Source organism: Mustela nigripes, chromosome 9, assembly GCF_022355385.1.
Source record: "Mustela nigripes isolate SB6536 chromosome 9, MUSNIG.SB6536, whole genome shotgun sequence".
Lineage (NCBI taxonomy): Eukaryota > Metazoa > Chordata > Mammalia > Carnivora > Mustelidae > Mustela > Mustela nigripes.
The window spans coordinates 5,861,678-5,875,210 of NC_081565.1; the positions used below are offsets into that span (position 1 = coordinate 5,861,678).

Consider the following 13,533-nt stretch of genomic DNA (forward strand, 5'->3'; position numbering starts at 1 on the left):
GCCTTTAGAAATCTTCTCCATTTTGAATCACCTTTATCTCTAGACACCATGATTGAGACTAAAGTGTGGAGCCCAAAGAGCTCAAGCAAAGTGTTTCTAAAAACTCCTATGGAAAGTATAAAGGTTAGAAAGCTGGGGTGGAAATAAATGCAGATTTTAGAAGAGCTCTTTGACTTTCGGATGTATATATAACCAAGCAGCTTAGAGGAGAAAGCTCTTCGGGTGATTGAGACAAAATGATACGTTCTCATAGGAATCTTATGGTTTCATTCCCAACTGCTCCCTGTCACCACTTGCCTCTGCTTTCAGAGTAAAAGACGCTTTGAACGTGACTGCAAAGAGGCAGACAGGGCGCAGCAGTACTTCGAGAAGATGGACGCTGACATCAATGTCACCAAAGCAGATGTGGAAAAGGTAAGGTGGTCGTGAGCTCTGGCCTTTCCCTTCCTCTGATGTCTGTCACCGCTCCTCCGGGCTGCCAGTCCCCAAGCTCTCCTTTCTGATGTCCCCACTACAGGCCACTCAGCCTGGGATCAGCTGGTAGCATTTTGTGTCACGGGTTGTGGGGACCAGAAGCTGACTTCTGGGGAGTCTCCAGTGTTGTGATTGGAGCAGGTTGTAGACTTGTGTCGTCCCCAGGATGAAGACAGGAGATTTAGGAGTGGCTCATGGGGGATGGGGAGCATGGTTTCCGGAGGCTGTGGCTTTCTCTTAATGGCTTTTCAAAGAAAAAGTCAACCCCTTTAAAAGCCAGAGCAGACCGGTTCTGCGCCATCTGGAAGAGCTCTGCTGCTTCTAATGCTTCCGTTGGGGAGATAAAGGGACGCACAGGCTGGCCTGATTTTCTAGGTGATTCATTCAGGTTCTTAGCGGGTTGCATCCTGGGCGTCCCTCAAGGGCTCTTCTCTAAGTGGACTTGCGTCGCAGTTCGGAATGTGGTGAAGTTCATACTGTACCTGCTTGTGGTTCCCTATCTGTTTTTCCCTAGAAGCTGAGTTTTCTTTTTCTAAAAGTCATCAATACAGTGTAAACAGCATTAGACTGTTAAAGGACTGTATTCATCCCACGGCTGCCTGGGGCTGTCTGGGCGTCTGCAGCGTCATGTTTTACGTAGAAAGAGGCACAGCGTCTTCATAGATTTCTTTCACTCTTGCCAGATTCGTGGGAGATGAGTTTAGTTGGAAAATGGTGTGGATTACTTAGTTATTTGTCCAAGTCTGCCAGATTCCTTGCTTAAAGCTTCGGTACATGTTAGCATGGCTTCCTCGATAATGACCTAATATATTTAAGTGCACACCAATGTCTCTGAGCAGGAGTGGGGATACTTTCCTGAGAGATATATTAATGTGCTGGTAAAGTGACCATAAATCACCATTCATTTGTTGTAAATTCCTAAAAAAGAGCCAGCTCCCCGAAAGATGAAAATGTGACTCAGATAAAATAGATTGATCCAGAGTTGATCAAAAAAATCATTTGGGGCTAAATGTTGTAAAGGTATGCATTCTTTATAAAATATTTTACTACCTAAATGTAAAATCAGAGTGATTTTTATTCGAGATTTTTTTAAAAGATTACTTTTATGACTTTTCTTTTCTTTTTTTAATGAAGATTTTATTTATTTGACTGAGCCAGAGAGTAAGGGAGCACAAGCAGGGGCAGTGGCAGAGGGAGAGGAAGAACCAGGCTTCTCTCTGAGCAGAGAACCTGATACAGAGCTAAGACCAAGGACCCTGGGATCATGACCTGAGCCAAAGGCAGACACTTAACCTACTGAGCCACCCAGGCGCCCCTACTTTTATGACCTTGCCTTAATATAAAAGCTGCCCATGCTGATTACAGAAATACCTGAAACTGCAAACAGCTGAAGGGAAAAAAAAGAATAAAACATGCAACTATTATTAATAAAAGGTAGTTTACCTTTCAAAATAATGTATATTATATAAGTACAGTGTAAAGAATAGGAACCAAAAGAATACTTGTAATCTACAAGCTAGCTTAAGAAGAAAAATCTTACTTATGCCTTGGAAGTCTGTCCCTAACTTCCTGCTCCTGGTCCCCTCCCTACAGGGGTATTTTTTCCTTAATTTGGTGTTAATCGCCTCCTTGCTATATGTCCCAGCTTTACCACAGGTATATATTTATATATTAAATATAAATATATATTTATATTTACCAAGGAGTATATTTATAATTTTGTCTCTTTTCCACCATTATATAACCAAAATCATACTTTCATTTATTTTGTTCGGACTTGATTTTTTTTTCATCCACTATTATGTTTTTTTACTTAATTCACATGGAGTATAGAACACGTGACTTTGGGGCACCTGGGTGGCTCAGTGGATTAAAGCCTCTGCCTTTGGCTCCTGTCATGGTCCCAGGGTGCTGGGATCGAGCCCCACATGGCGCTCTCTGCTCAGCGGGGAGCCTGCTACCTCCACCCGCCGCCTCTCTACTTGTGATTTCTGTCTGTCAAATAAATAAATAAAATTAAAAAAAAAGAAAGAACACTTTTATGAATTCAGGTTAGAGGCAGATGCCTTGCTAAACTCTCTTTTTTATTTCCACTTTGGTTTTTTTTCGGTTTTTTTTTTTTTTGTTTGTTCTTTCTTAGAGATAGTCGTATCCCAGCAAATTTCTTTTTCAATCCTTACGGCTTTTTTTTTTTTTTTTTTCTTATCTTGCTCTGTTGGCAGTGACCATCATTATGGGGACAGGAACAGCCGTTGTGGCCCTTCTTATCTGGATTCCGATAATGAAGAGAGTACTTTAAATGTTTCTCCATTAATTAGTGCACGATTTTAATAAACCCTTAACAAGCTCAGGGAGTCCCTTCTTTTCCTTTGTTGTCAGGAGGTTTTTTCCAACTTGACTTGATATTCAATACCAGCCAATACTTTTTCTGCTTCCTTTAATCTGTTAATGTGATAGACTACATGAGTCAGTTTTCTTATATTGAACCAAATTAGCATTCCTGTGACAAATCCAGCTAGGGGGTGATGGGGTTTTTAAAATACTTGATCTGAATCTGTTTTGTTACTATTTTACTGAAGCAGCTTGAATCTGTGCCCACTGAAATTGATCTGTAATGTTTCTTGTCCCTCCTAGTTGGCTTTACTTAGTAGTTTCAGAGTGTTGCTTTTTTTTCTCTTCTCTGAAATAATACATGTGAATTGAAATTAATTGGTTATTGACTGTTTTGTAATTCTTCACTGTGGGAAAGTCTCTAACTACTGAGTCGATACCTTCATTGTCGTCTGCTTCCTCTTTGGTCGATACTGTGGGTTGTTATTTTTCTAAACATAAACCCACTTCATCCTAAGCTTTCAAATTTATTGCCTTAAAGTTGCCTGTAATATTCTCTCACCTTACTGTTTGCTGCCTATGTGGTTGTGTTCCCCCCTTTATTGACTCCCAGTATTGCTTATTTATACCATTTTCTCTTGGAAGATCAGGTTTCTGAAATCATTTTTTTTTTTTAAAGATTTTATTTATTTATTTGACAGAGAGAAATCACAAGTAGATGGAGAGGCAGGCAGAGAGAGAGAGGGAAGCAGGCTCTCCGCTGAGCAGAGAGCCCGATGCGGGACTCGATCCCAGGACTGAGATCATGACCTGAGCCGAAGGCAGCGGCTTAACCCACTGAGCCACCCAGGCGCCCTCTGAAATCATTTTTATTCACATTTTCAAGAACCCCAAATTTATTGTTGTGGAGCTTCCCTTGTCTTTTTTAATTTTCTGTTTCATTTCATTTCTTTTTCTTCTTTGCCTTCCTCTTTGGAAATAATTCTCTTGCCTTTTCAGAGATTTCTTTCTTCTTGCCCACCTCATTTCCGTTTTTCGTCTTTTCTAATGTGAGCATTTAAGTGACCCATTTCTCAGGGCGCCTCAGTAGCTCCGTGGGTTAAACGTCCGACTCTTGATCTCAGCTCAGGTCTTGATCTCAGGGTCGTGAGTTCAAGCCCTACATTGAATCTACTTAAAAAAAAAAAAAAAAAGTAACACATTTCTCACTTCCGTACAATTTTATCCGCAACCCACATATTTTGGTATGGAGTACTACTGTTGTTTGTTTCCATTACTATTGAATCTCTCCTGTGATTTATTTGGAAGCCTGTATAAAAATTTCCAGTTGTGGGTGGCTGGGTGGCTCAGTCAGTTAAGTGCCTGCCTTGGGCTCGGGTCATGATCCCAGGGTCCTAGGATCAAGCCCCATGTGGGCTTCCCTGCTCAGCTTCTCCTTCTCCTTCTACCCCTTGCATCCCGCTCAGGTCTCTCCCGCTCTCACTTAAATAAATATATATAATCTTTTTTTTTTTTTAAGATTTTATTTATTTACTTGATGAGAGAGAGATCACAAGCAGGCAGAAAATCAGGCAGAGAGAGGGGGTGAAGCAGGCTCCCTGCTGATCAGAGAGCAGGATGTGGGGCTCGATCCCAGGACCCTGAGATCACGACCTGAGCCAAAGGCAGAGGCTTTAACCCACTGAGCCACCCAGGCACCCCTATATATAATCTTTAAAAGAAATAAAAATTTTCAATTATATGAACATGTAAACATATCTTTTCAGTATGGATTTCTGTAATTTCATTGCATCATCATTCTAGGAAGTCTGAGTTTGAGTCTTGGGTGTTTGTTGAGACTTGTTTTATGGCCCAGTACATGGTCCGCTTTTATAGGCGTTCTGGAAGTAGTTGAAAAGAGCATGTATTACCCATCTCTATGTATTTTCATTAGATCCAACTTGCCGATGATGTCACGCAAATCTTCCCATCGTGAAGTTCTGTTGTTGTTTTCTGCCATGTGTTGTATCATTTTTTGAGAGAGATCTGTTACTTCTCTGTGCTTTACTTTTCCTGTTTGTCAAAAGGGAACACAGAACAGGATTGATGGGAGGATTAACAGGGTCAGTACGTACGGGGGACTCAAAGCCGTTTACTGCCATGGTCGGTAATCCCCAAGTTAACCATCCTGATGATGGCAGTGGAAGAGCTGTCATTTTCTCTCATTTTTTTCTTCCATTGTAAAGTTACTTTAGGAAAATATTAACTTTAGGGCTGCCCACTGGCTCAGTGGGTAGAGCAGGTGACTCTTGATCTTGGGGGCATGAGTTTGATCCCATGTTGGGTGTGGAGATTACTTAAAAAATTAAATTTTTAAAAAAAGCTTTTAACACATAAATAAATAAGTAAATTTTAGAATTGTAGTATCTTCAGTGTGTTTTGACTTTTCATCCATGTGTAGTGAACTTCTTTCTACCCTTACATTTTATACCTTGAAGTCTGTTTCGCCTGATACTTAGCAGCTCTCTGGGCTAGTATGTGCCTGGCAGATCTTTCCCAAACTTTCTCTCTATTACTCTGTTACCCTACCTGCTTCTTTGTCCTTGTATTTGGATGGGTCACTCAGAAATGGCACATGACTCGATTTCTTTTTCTTTTCTTTTTTTTTTTTTTTTTTAAAGATTTTATTTATTTGACAGACTGAGATCACAAGTAGGCAGAGAGGCAGGCAGAGAGAGAGGAGGAAGCAGGCTCCCCGCTGAGCAGAGAGCCCGATGCGGGGCTCGATCCCAGGACCCTGGGATCATGACCTGAGCCGAAGGCAGAGGCTTTAACCCACTGAGCCACCCAGGCGCCCCTCGATTTCTTTTTCATCCAGTCCAATGGTCTTTTCCTTTTCCCTAGAGAAAGTTTGGGTTCATGTATACCATCTTGTCTTGTTTTCTCTTTGTATCTCTCTCTCTGCATTCCCTCACCTCTTGCTCTGACACTTCTTGCCTTCTTCAGTTTTGACGTTTTGGTCTTGTTTCACTTCCCTCACTCCATCTTTTGCCTCTACGAAAGATTGGAGATGATCTATTCTCTTTCTGTGCTTTTATTGGTTAGCCTAGATATTTTAACGTACGTATTAAATCTAAACTACAAAGTAATTTGGAATCTTTACTAATGTTTTCCCAAACAATTCTTGGGTCATTGCAGTTTGTGAGTCTCTGGGGTTCTATTATACAAGTTAGGCTTTCATAATTTTACACAGTCCTGTAAGTATGCTTTCTACTTTCTTTGTTCACCATTCTTTTTGTATCTGAGATCTTATTCCTTCTTCCCAAAGGACATCCTTTGGAGGTGCCTTTAGCAGAAATTTATTACAGTAAAATCTCAGTTTTTGTTTGTTTGGGATGATTGCTACTCTCATCCTTGAAAGATGATTTCTCCATGTATAGACTCCTAGGGCGATTGTATTATACCTAGAGGAGGAACTTAATTCTACCATCTTGTGGCTGTCTTTTGTGTTAAGTTGTAGAGGGGGAGAAGCCAGCCTAACTGTTAATCCCTTGAAGATAACGCCCTTTCTTCTTGGTAACTATGGAGATTTTTTTTTGGGGGGGGGGGGTCTTAGTTCTTCACTGAAATTTTACTGTAATGTATCTAGCTGAGAATTTCTTTTTTCTCTTTTTTTGACTTGGTGAGTTTATTGGCTCCTGGTTGGAGCTTTCCCATGCGTGTCTAGCTACCATTCTGCTAGTTCATCTGGAACTCTGATTATTAGGTGCAGGGTAAATTTTACTCTATAGATTCTACAAGCAGGATTCTACTCTGTATCTTCTCTGCCTGTTAAGCTCTATTTCTGTTTCTCATCTTTTTGTCTTTCTCTGCTATGCTGCATGTAATTCCTTCACATTAGAATTTTCATGTCACTAATTCTCTCTTAAACTGTGTCTAATCTGTGGTTTAATACATCCACTGAAGATGGATGAAGATAGAAGTTGTTACATTTTCACTTCTAGAAGTTCCTTTAGACTCTCTTTAAAATCTGTGTAGTCTTTTTGTTATTTTCTTGTGACTTTGTCATATTTTACTTCTTTTTTTTTTTTTTTTAAGATTTTATTTATTTATTTGACAGAGAGAAATTACAAGTACACTGAGAGGCAGGCAGAGAGAGAGAGAAGGAAGCAGGCTCCCTGCTGAGCAGAGAGCCTGATGCGGGACTCGATCCCAGGACCCTGAGATCATGACCTGAGCCGAAGGCAGCGGCTTAACCCACTGAGTCACCCAGGCGCCCGTCATATTTTACTTCTTGAAACATATTTAATATACCAATTTTATATTCCCTATTTAATGAATTTCAGTGTCTACGTCTTTGTGTATTGATTCTTCAATTTGTTGTTTCTGCTGACTTGCTCATGGTGACTTATTTCCTTGTGTGTTTCTGTGATACATACATTTCTGCTATAATGTCATAAATGCATTGCTACAAAACTTATGTTCTGTAAAGACACGGCTGAAAAAACCAAACTGGGCTTCTGGGGGAAAATAGGCTTAGAAACAGATCAGTTAACAGTGACAGAACTTTGTAACCAGACCACCAACATAACAACAGCCCTAGTAAAACTAGGCATCTGTATCGAGCACCACAACCCTTGTCCTTTAAGACGCGAGTCTTTCAGAGTATTAAGGCCTCAGACATGTAGTTTCTTGGGGGAATTCACATATGATGAGACTACTTGGGTCAAAATGAAAAAATCTGATCCATGCTGGAGTTTTTGGTATCATCCATTGTTTTCACACTAGGGTAAATAGCTTCCCAGTTAACATTAACATACTGTGAAAATTGCGCAAAGAAAGGGCTTTCATGTTACACCAATGTCATGGTCCTATATTTCAGTCCTATAAGAAGGTAAAAACCACAGCAGAAAAACATGTGAGGTATAGAACAGATTGTGTGATTATGGATATGCGTTCCTTGGGATTTTATCTGTGGCCAAGGTTAAAGTGAGTTCTCCAGGGAGCTGGCATTCCCTTGGGTCACTCGCCAGCCAAGACTGCGTCAATCTAAATTTCCAACTGGAGGTTTGAGATCCACACATGCTGTGTGAGTTCTGGCCCTTTGTGTGGTTCAGAAATTTCCATGATGATTTTTTTCCCTTTGTTTATCTCCCTCAGGTCAGACCCAAGTTTGTTATCGAAAGTGCTATTGCTGGGTCCAGTTACGGCTTTAGGACTTTCTGATAGGTCCTGGCCAGATTGACTTGTTCTCCTTGACTCTTACTTTTTCCAAGGATATATTGTGTTTTTGTATCCCGAGAGCATCATTTTGTTATTTTTATGCAAGTACCACTTACCTTCTCTCTAAGGATATGATCGGTTACCGGATTTTAGCATCCCAACATTGGAGCAGGTAAAGCAGTGTCAAAACATTGGAATTCATAAGTTCTTTTGCCTGAGAGTGTGACTTGGAGCACTGTAATTTCCCCAAACAAACAGGAGTTTGACTGTTATATCCCTACTTTGTTTTTTGGTGGTGGCGAAGCCTCCTCAGTATCAAGCTGAAAAGATACAGTGTTTCAGTTCTTCTTGCTACATAATGTAATTACCCATTGTGACTTCTGACAGTCTTTGAATCTAATATAAATGTCTTTTCCCCCAGTTTCCACAAATGATTAAATTATCCAGTGGTCTTGGAAATAACTCAGGCTCTCGTGCAGCAGTCGGCTCTGCGGCACTGGGAACCCTGGGACTGGGTTAACCCTTCCCACTATCAGCAGAATGGACTTGTCTAAATTATGTTTGGGTGTGATGATACAGGAGAAGGGACTGCATCTTTTCCAAACTAGTACTGAGGATCTGGGTTTGAGCCTGATTTTCTTCTTTTTTTAAAATTTAAATGCCCCACACTTTTCATAAGCGCTGTGTTCAGATCATCTAAATCTGTCCAAGTCCGTGTGCAGCATCTATAGACTCTCGCTTTGTGCCCAGTGTCCGTGTGTGCCCAGATACTTACTAATTTGCTTACAAGAGGGTTTTTGTTGTCCTTGAGGCACCCAGTTTAACTAAAAATAAATTTATATTTATATTTATAAAATAGAAAAAAAGTGTTAGTTTTTGTCTTTGGGCAGATGAATAGATTTGGATGTTGTGAGGCTGGCCATGTTCCTCAGAGGAACGATGAGGGGAGGAAATAGCTCAATGGAATGGATTTTACTGGTGATGAAACTCAAGGAAGTATGCAGTCTCTTTTCTCTTGCCATGATGCAGCTGTCAGAAAGTTTTGAACGTCAGGACTTAACATGGGTTCTAGTGAATGGGAATCAGGGGATCTGGATTTGCAAAAGGACCAGTATATGTTAGTTTGAATAGGTCAACCTGGGGCTCATGACCCATGTGCTTAAATTGAAGGTAAAACCAGACCCTTTCTTCCTCCCTTTTAATGTGTTGGAAAATATAGCCCTTTACCATCTCTTTGGTAATACTGAGAAGTCCAAGTACTCCAAGGAAACATGGGAAAATCAAACCATATATCTTACTCAAATATAGGGTCTCTTATAAAATAATAATGAGGAGAAGGTGAGAATATTCTGTGCTGTCGCACCTCCCCCCATTCCAGGTCCTCCTCAGAGGTGATCACTCTTGCAGCTTGATACATGTCCTTCTAGAACATCTAAAATAATTACTGTTGTTTTTATTGGGGGCACCTGGCTGGCCCCCTTGGTAGAGCGTGCAAGTCTTGATCTCAGGGTCATGAGTTCAAGCCCCACTTTGGGCATAGAGCTTACTTTAGAAAAAACGTTTTTTAGTGAGGTGAATTTAGTAAAGCAGCCACATCGTAAGTGGACAGCTCCGTGAGTTTTCACATATACATGAAATCATGCACCACCACCTAACATAGGGGACGTTTTTAGAACCCCAACAGGCTCCGTTGAACACTCCCCCACCCCAAAGGTAACTATTATTCTGACCTCTATCATACATTAGTTTAGCCTGCCTCTGTTCTTCGGACGAATTACTCAACACATGTTCTTCTGTCTGGCTCCTCTGACTCGATATGTTTGTGGGATGCATATGTTTGTCACGTATGGTCATAGCTTGTGTTGCCCTTTTGTGAATCCCATGTGGCGTGCTGTGTGGGTATACCACAAGCTGTGTATCTGTTCTCCTCTTGGTGGGCATTTGGATTGCTTCCAGACTGAGGCTAAGTTAAGGAAGAAGCTGCCGTGGACATTTTTATACATGGCTGTTGGTGGACCTGGTCTCTCACTTTTCTTGGGTGTGGCGTCCTGGGTCATGGGTGCGTACCTGGCTCTGGCAGGATGTCAAAGACATTGATGAGGTAGTCGCATCGACGGACACTCCTCTAGGGGATTGTCCCTCGTCCTCACCAACAAGAGGTGTCTGTCGATCTTTTTACTTGAGCCTTTGGGTGAGTGTGGAGTGGAATCTTTCATGGTTTTAGTTGGCGCTTGCATTTTCTGGATAAAGAACGCTGTTGAGCATTTGTGGAACCACGTGAATCACCTCTCGTGAAGTGACCCAGTCCTCTGCTCATTTTAGAAACAGATTATCAGGACGCCTGGGTGGCTCAGTCCGCTAATGTCTTCGTTCTGCTTGGGTCATGATCTCAGGGTCCTGGGATCGAGCCCCACATTGGGCTCCCTGCTCAGTGGGGAGTCTGCTTCTCCCTCCCCCACTGTCCCTCTCCCGCCCGCTCATGCTCTTTCTCTCTCTCTCTCTGTCAAATAAATAAATTAAATCTTAAAATAAACAAATAAAATAGATTTTCTTCCTTTTGGTATACAGGTATTCTTTATAAGTGTGTATTTATATGTGATTAGACATATGTTCATAGGTATGTATATAATTATACAATATATTTTTATGTCTGGCTTTTTTTTTTTAAGATTATATTTATTTATTTATTTGACAGAGAGAAACACAGTGAAAGAGGGAACCGAAGCAGGGGAAGAGGGAGAGGGAGAAGCAGGCTTCCCGTAGGGTAGGGAGCCCGATATGGGGCTCGATCCCAGGACCCTGGGATGATGACCTGAGCTGAAGGCAGGTCAGGCCATGTCTGGCTTCTTTTAATGAATACAACTTACTAATTTTAATAAAGTCCAATTTGCCAGTATATATTTTTTTAAAAGATTGGTACCTTTTGTTTTCTGTTTAAAATATCTTTCCTGGGGTGCCTGGGTGTCTCAGTGGGTGAAAGCCTCTGCCTTCAGCTCAGGTCCTGATCCCAGGGTCCTGGGATCGAGCCCCATATTGGGCTCTCTGCTTAGCAGGGAGCCTGCTTCCTTCCTCTCTCTGCCTGCCTCTCTGCCTACTTGTGATCTCTGTCTGTCAAATAAAATAAAATCTTAAAAAAAATAAAAAATCTTTACTTACCCAGTAAAGCCTTTTGATGTGCCTTTAACTGATAGGTGGGTGATGCTTTATCTTACAGTTCTCATCATTGCTGTCAAAATATTGTTGTGCAGTGGAAAAGCCTAGACAACTGGAATATTATTGTTTTCAAGTCACACATTTTTAAGGATCATGCTTAGTAGTACGGAGAGCCTGTGTTTTGCTGGTTCCATCTCTCAGAAGCGCAGTGCCATCAGAGCTGACTTGGTGCCAAAGGACCATTTTTCCATCTAGTTTCCCTTTTGTTCCAGGTTTAGAGCATAGAATGTAGACAAATGGGCAACAGATTCCTTTTTCATAGAGTCCATATTTCAACCTTTATGTAGTTTGGGGATTACTTTGGGAGACTCAGAATTTTAAGTAACTCTCCATACAGTTGGGGTTTTTAAAAGATTTTTATTTATTTATTTATTTGACAGACAGACCACAAGTAGGCAGAGAGGCAGGCAGAGAGAGAGATAGGGAAGCAGGCTCCCCGCCGAGCAGGGAGCCCCATATGGGTCTCGATTCCAGGACCCTGGGATCATGACCCGAGCTGAAGGCCAGAGGCTCTAACCCACCGAGCCACCCAGGCGCCCTTGGTTTATAACAATGTTTCTACTAATTCTTTTCTTGCACTTTGCTTCTCCTTGGTACAGCTTTTTACCCAACCAAATTCTGAAGTTGTCTATTTCTGTTTTCACATGGAGTTATCCTATACCTATTTTTGCTTTTTTAAATTTTAGGGAATTCTACTGGAATCATGACTTCATGGTCTCAGTCTCGTTTTCAAGAAATATTGAACAGGTTGAAGGATTCCTAAATTGCAAAGTGATCTCATTCACTGGTCATCCCCTGACCCATTATCTGCCGACCGTGTGCTGCCCAGTTGCGGGGAGGGAACGAACACCAGCACATAAGCACACATTCCTTGACTTTAAGGAGCTTGCCTTTCATTTTCTTCCTGGTACTCCGCTCTCCTTTTTGTGAATTTTCCCATTGCGCCTCTTCAGTAGCATTTTGGTGACAAAGCCTTTATAGTCGGGTTTTATCTGTCACTCTGCTTTGGAAAAATAACAACGCAGACAGACTTCAGTGAAGAGCAGTTCCTAATCTCTGCATTCTGATAGACCCACAGTTGGTTAGTGTGGTGTTGGGATGGAAAAGGAAAAGGTTATCAAAATGAATGGAATGTGAACTAATATTTCTGAACAGAGAGAACAGTGTTTTCTAAACGCATGCCGTACACGGAGTTCATCCATGTCAGGCAATGAATAATTCCCTTTCTCTAATTCGCCCTTGCCTTGTGACTGTTGGCTCTTACATAATTTCTAAATGCAAAATAGGATATTGTTTAACAAAAACTGCAGTTAGTGGTTACAAGTAGCTACAGTAATCGTTAGTGAGTTCAAGTTATGTTTTTAAACTCTGGGTGTCAGTTTCTCCTCCTCATAGGTCCAGCTTTGTTAATCTTGTATGAATCTTCTCCTGCCAGCATCTAAATTTTATAGGCAGCTGCTTGCCATGAAACAGTTAACATGACTTCTTTATTCAAATTCATTCCAATTCTGAATATTGACTAACCAGAGGAATTCTCTGTATAATGGGAGAGGCTTCCTTACTGGGCATACTCGTGAGTGTTGTTATATAACCTGATTTGAGGGAATGTTTTAAAAGTTAAATTAAATTCAAATCCTGACCATCAGTACTCAGAAGAGCGGATCAGTTTCTCAGGGAGTTTGCATTTCCATTTCCGTGTAATATTATGGCTTCTAAATGACATGGCCGTAAGCGTTCTAGGCTTTAAATTCTACAGAGATGTCCCTATAACGAGGTAGATTAGGAACTTCTGAGCCACTTATGAATGAAGGTAGAATTGTAAGGAGTTGGGACAAAACTTCATGTTTCTAATTATAATAAAAATACACATGGGCTCTTTCTTTATATCCTAGGTTACATAATAGAATATTTTAAAGAGAAAAACAAAATAATAATCCATGCTAATTGTACATAAGAATGAAGGCATTTACTTCGAGTGATGATCAGTTTGATAATTCTCTCAGTAAAACAAACGAATGGTAGCAGCTGGGGAAGGTTTCTTGAGCTGGAAGCTGTGTTGAGGGCTCTCGTAAGCCCCGACAGGGCAGGCTTGCTTGTGTTCTAACTGAAACCGGATGAAGACCAGAGTGTTAAATTTTTTTACCATTTGGGGAAACAGTCTCTTGCAAGATGACTACTTTAGTCATTGTACGTATAAGGAATTGTACTATTAAATTTTTTCACTGCCCTTGCTGTAACTATGAGGTTCATCTTTATTGAACATGGTGATATCTTGAGTGTTTTCCCAAATTTGTTTCATATCAGACATCTCAC

General features: G+C 41.0%; 1 protein-coding gene across 15 annotated transcripts in view; it reads left to right on the forward strand.

Moving 5' to 3' along the window:
• Nucleotides 1–13,533, forward strand: part of FNBP1 (formin binding protein 1) — a 144,423-nt gene that overhangs the window by 81,909 nt on the left and 48,981 nt on the right. For all 15 annotated transcript variants that reach the window (XM_059410558.1, XM_059410544.1, XM_059410543.1 and 12 more), the window contains exon 6: nucleotides 310–414. In XM_059410558.1, coding sequence (XP_059266541.1) covers nucleotides 310–414 — 105 coding nt within the window. The remainder of the gene's footprint in view (nucleotides 1–309; nucleotides 415–13,533) is intronic.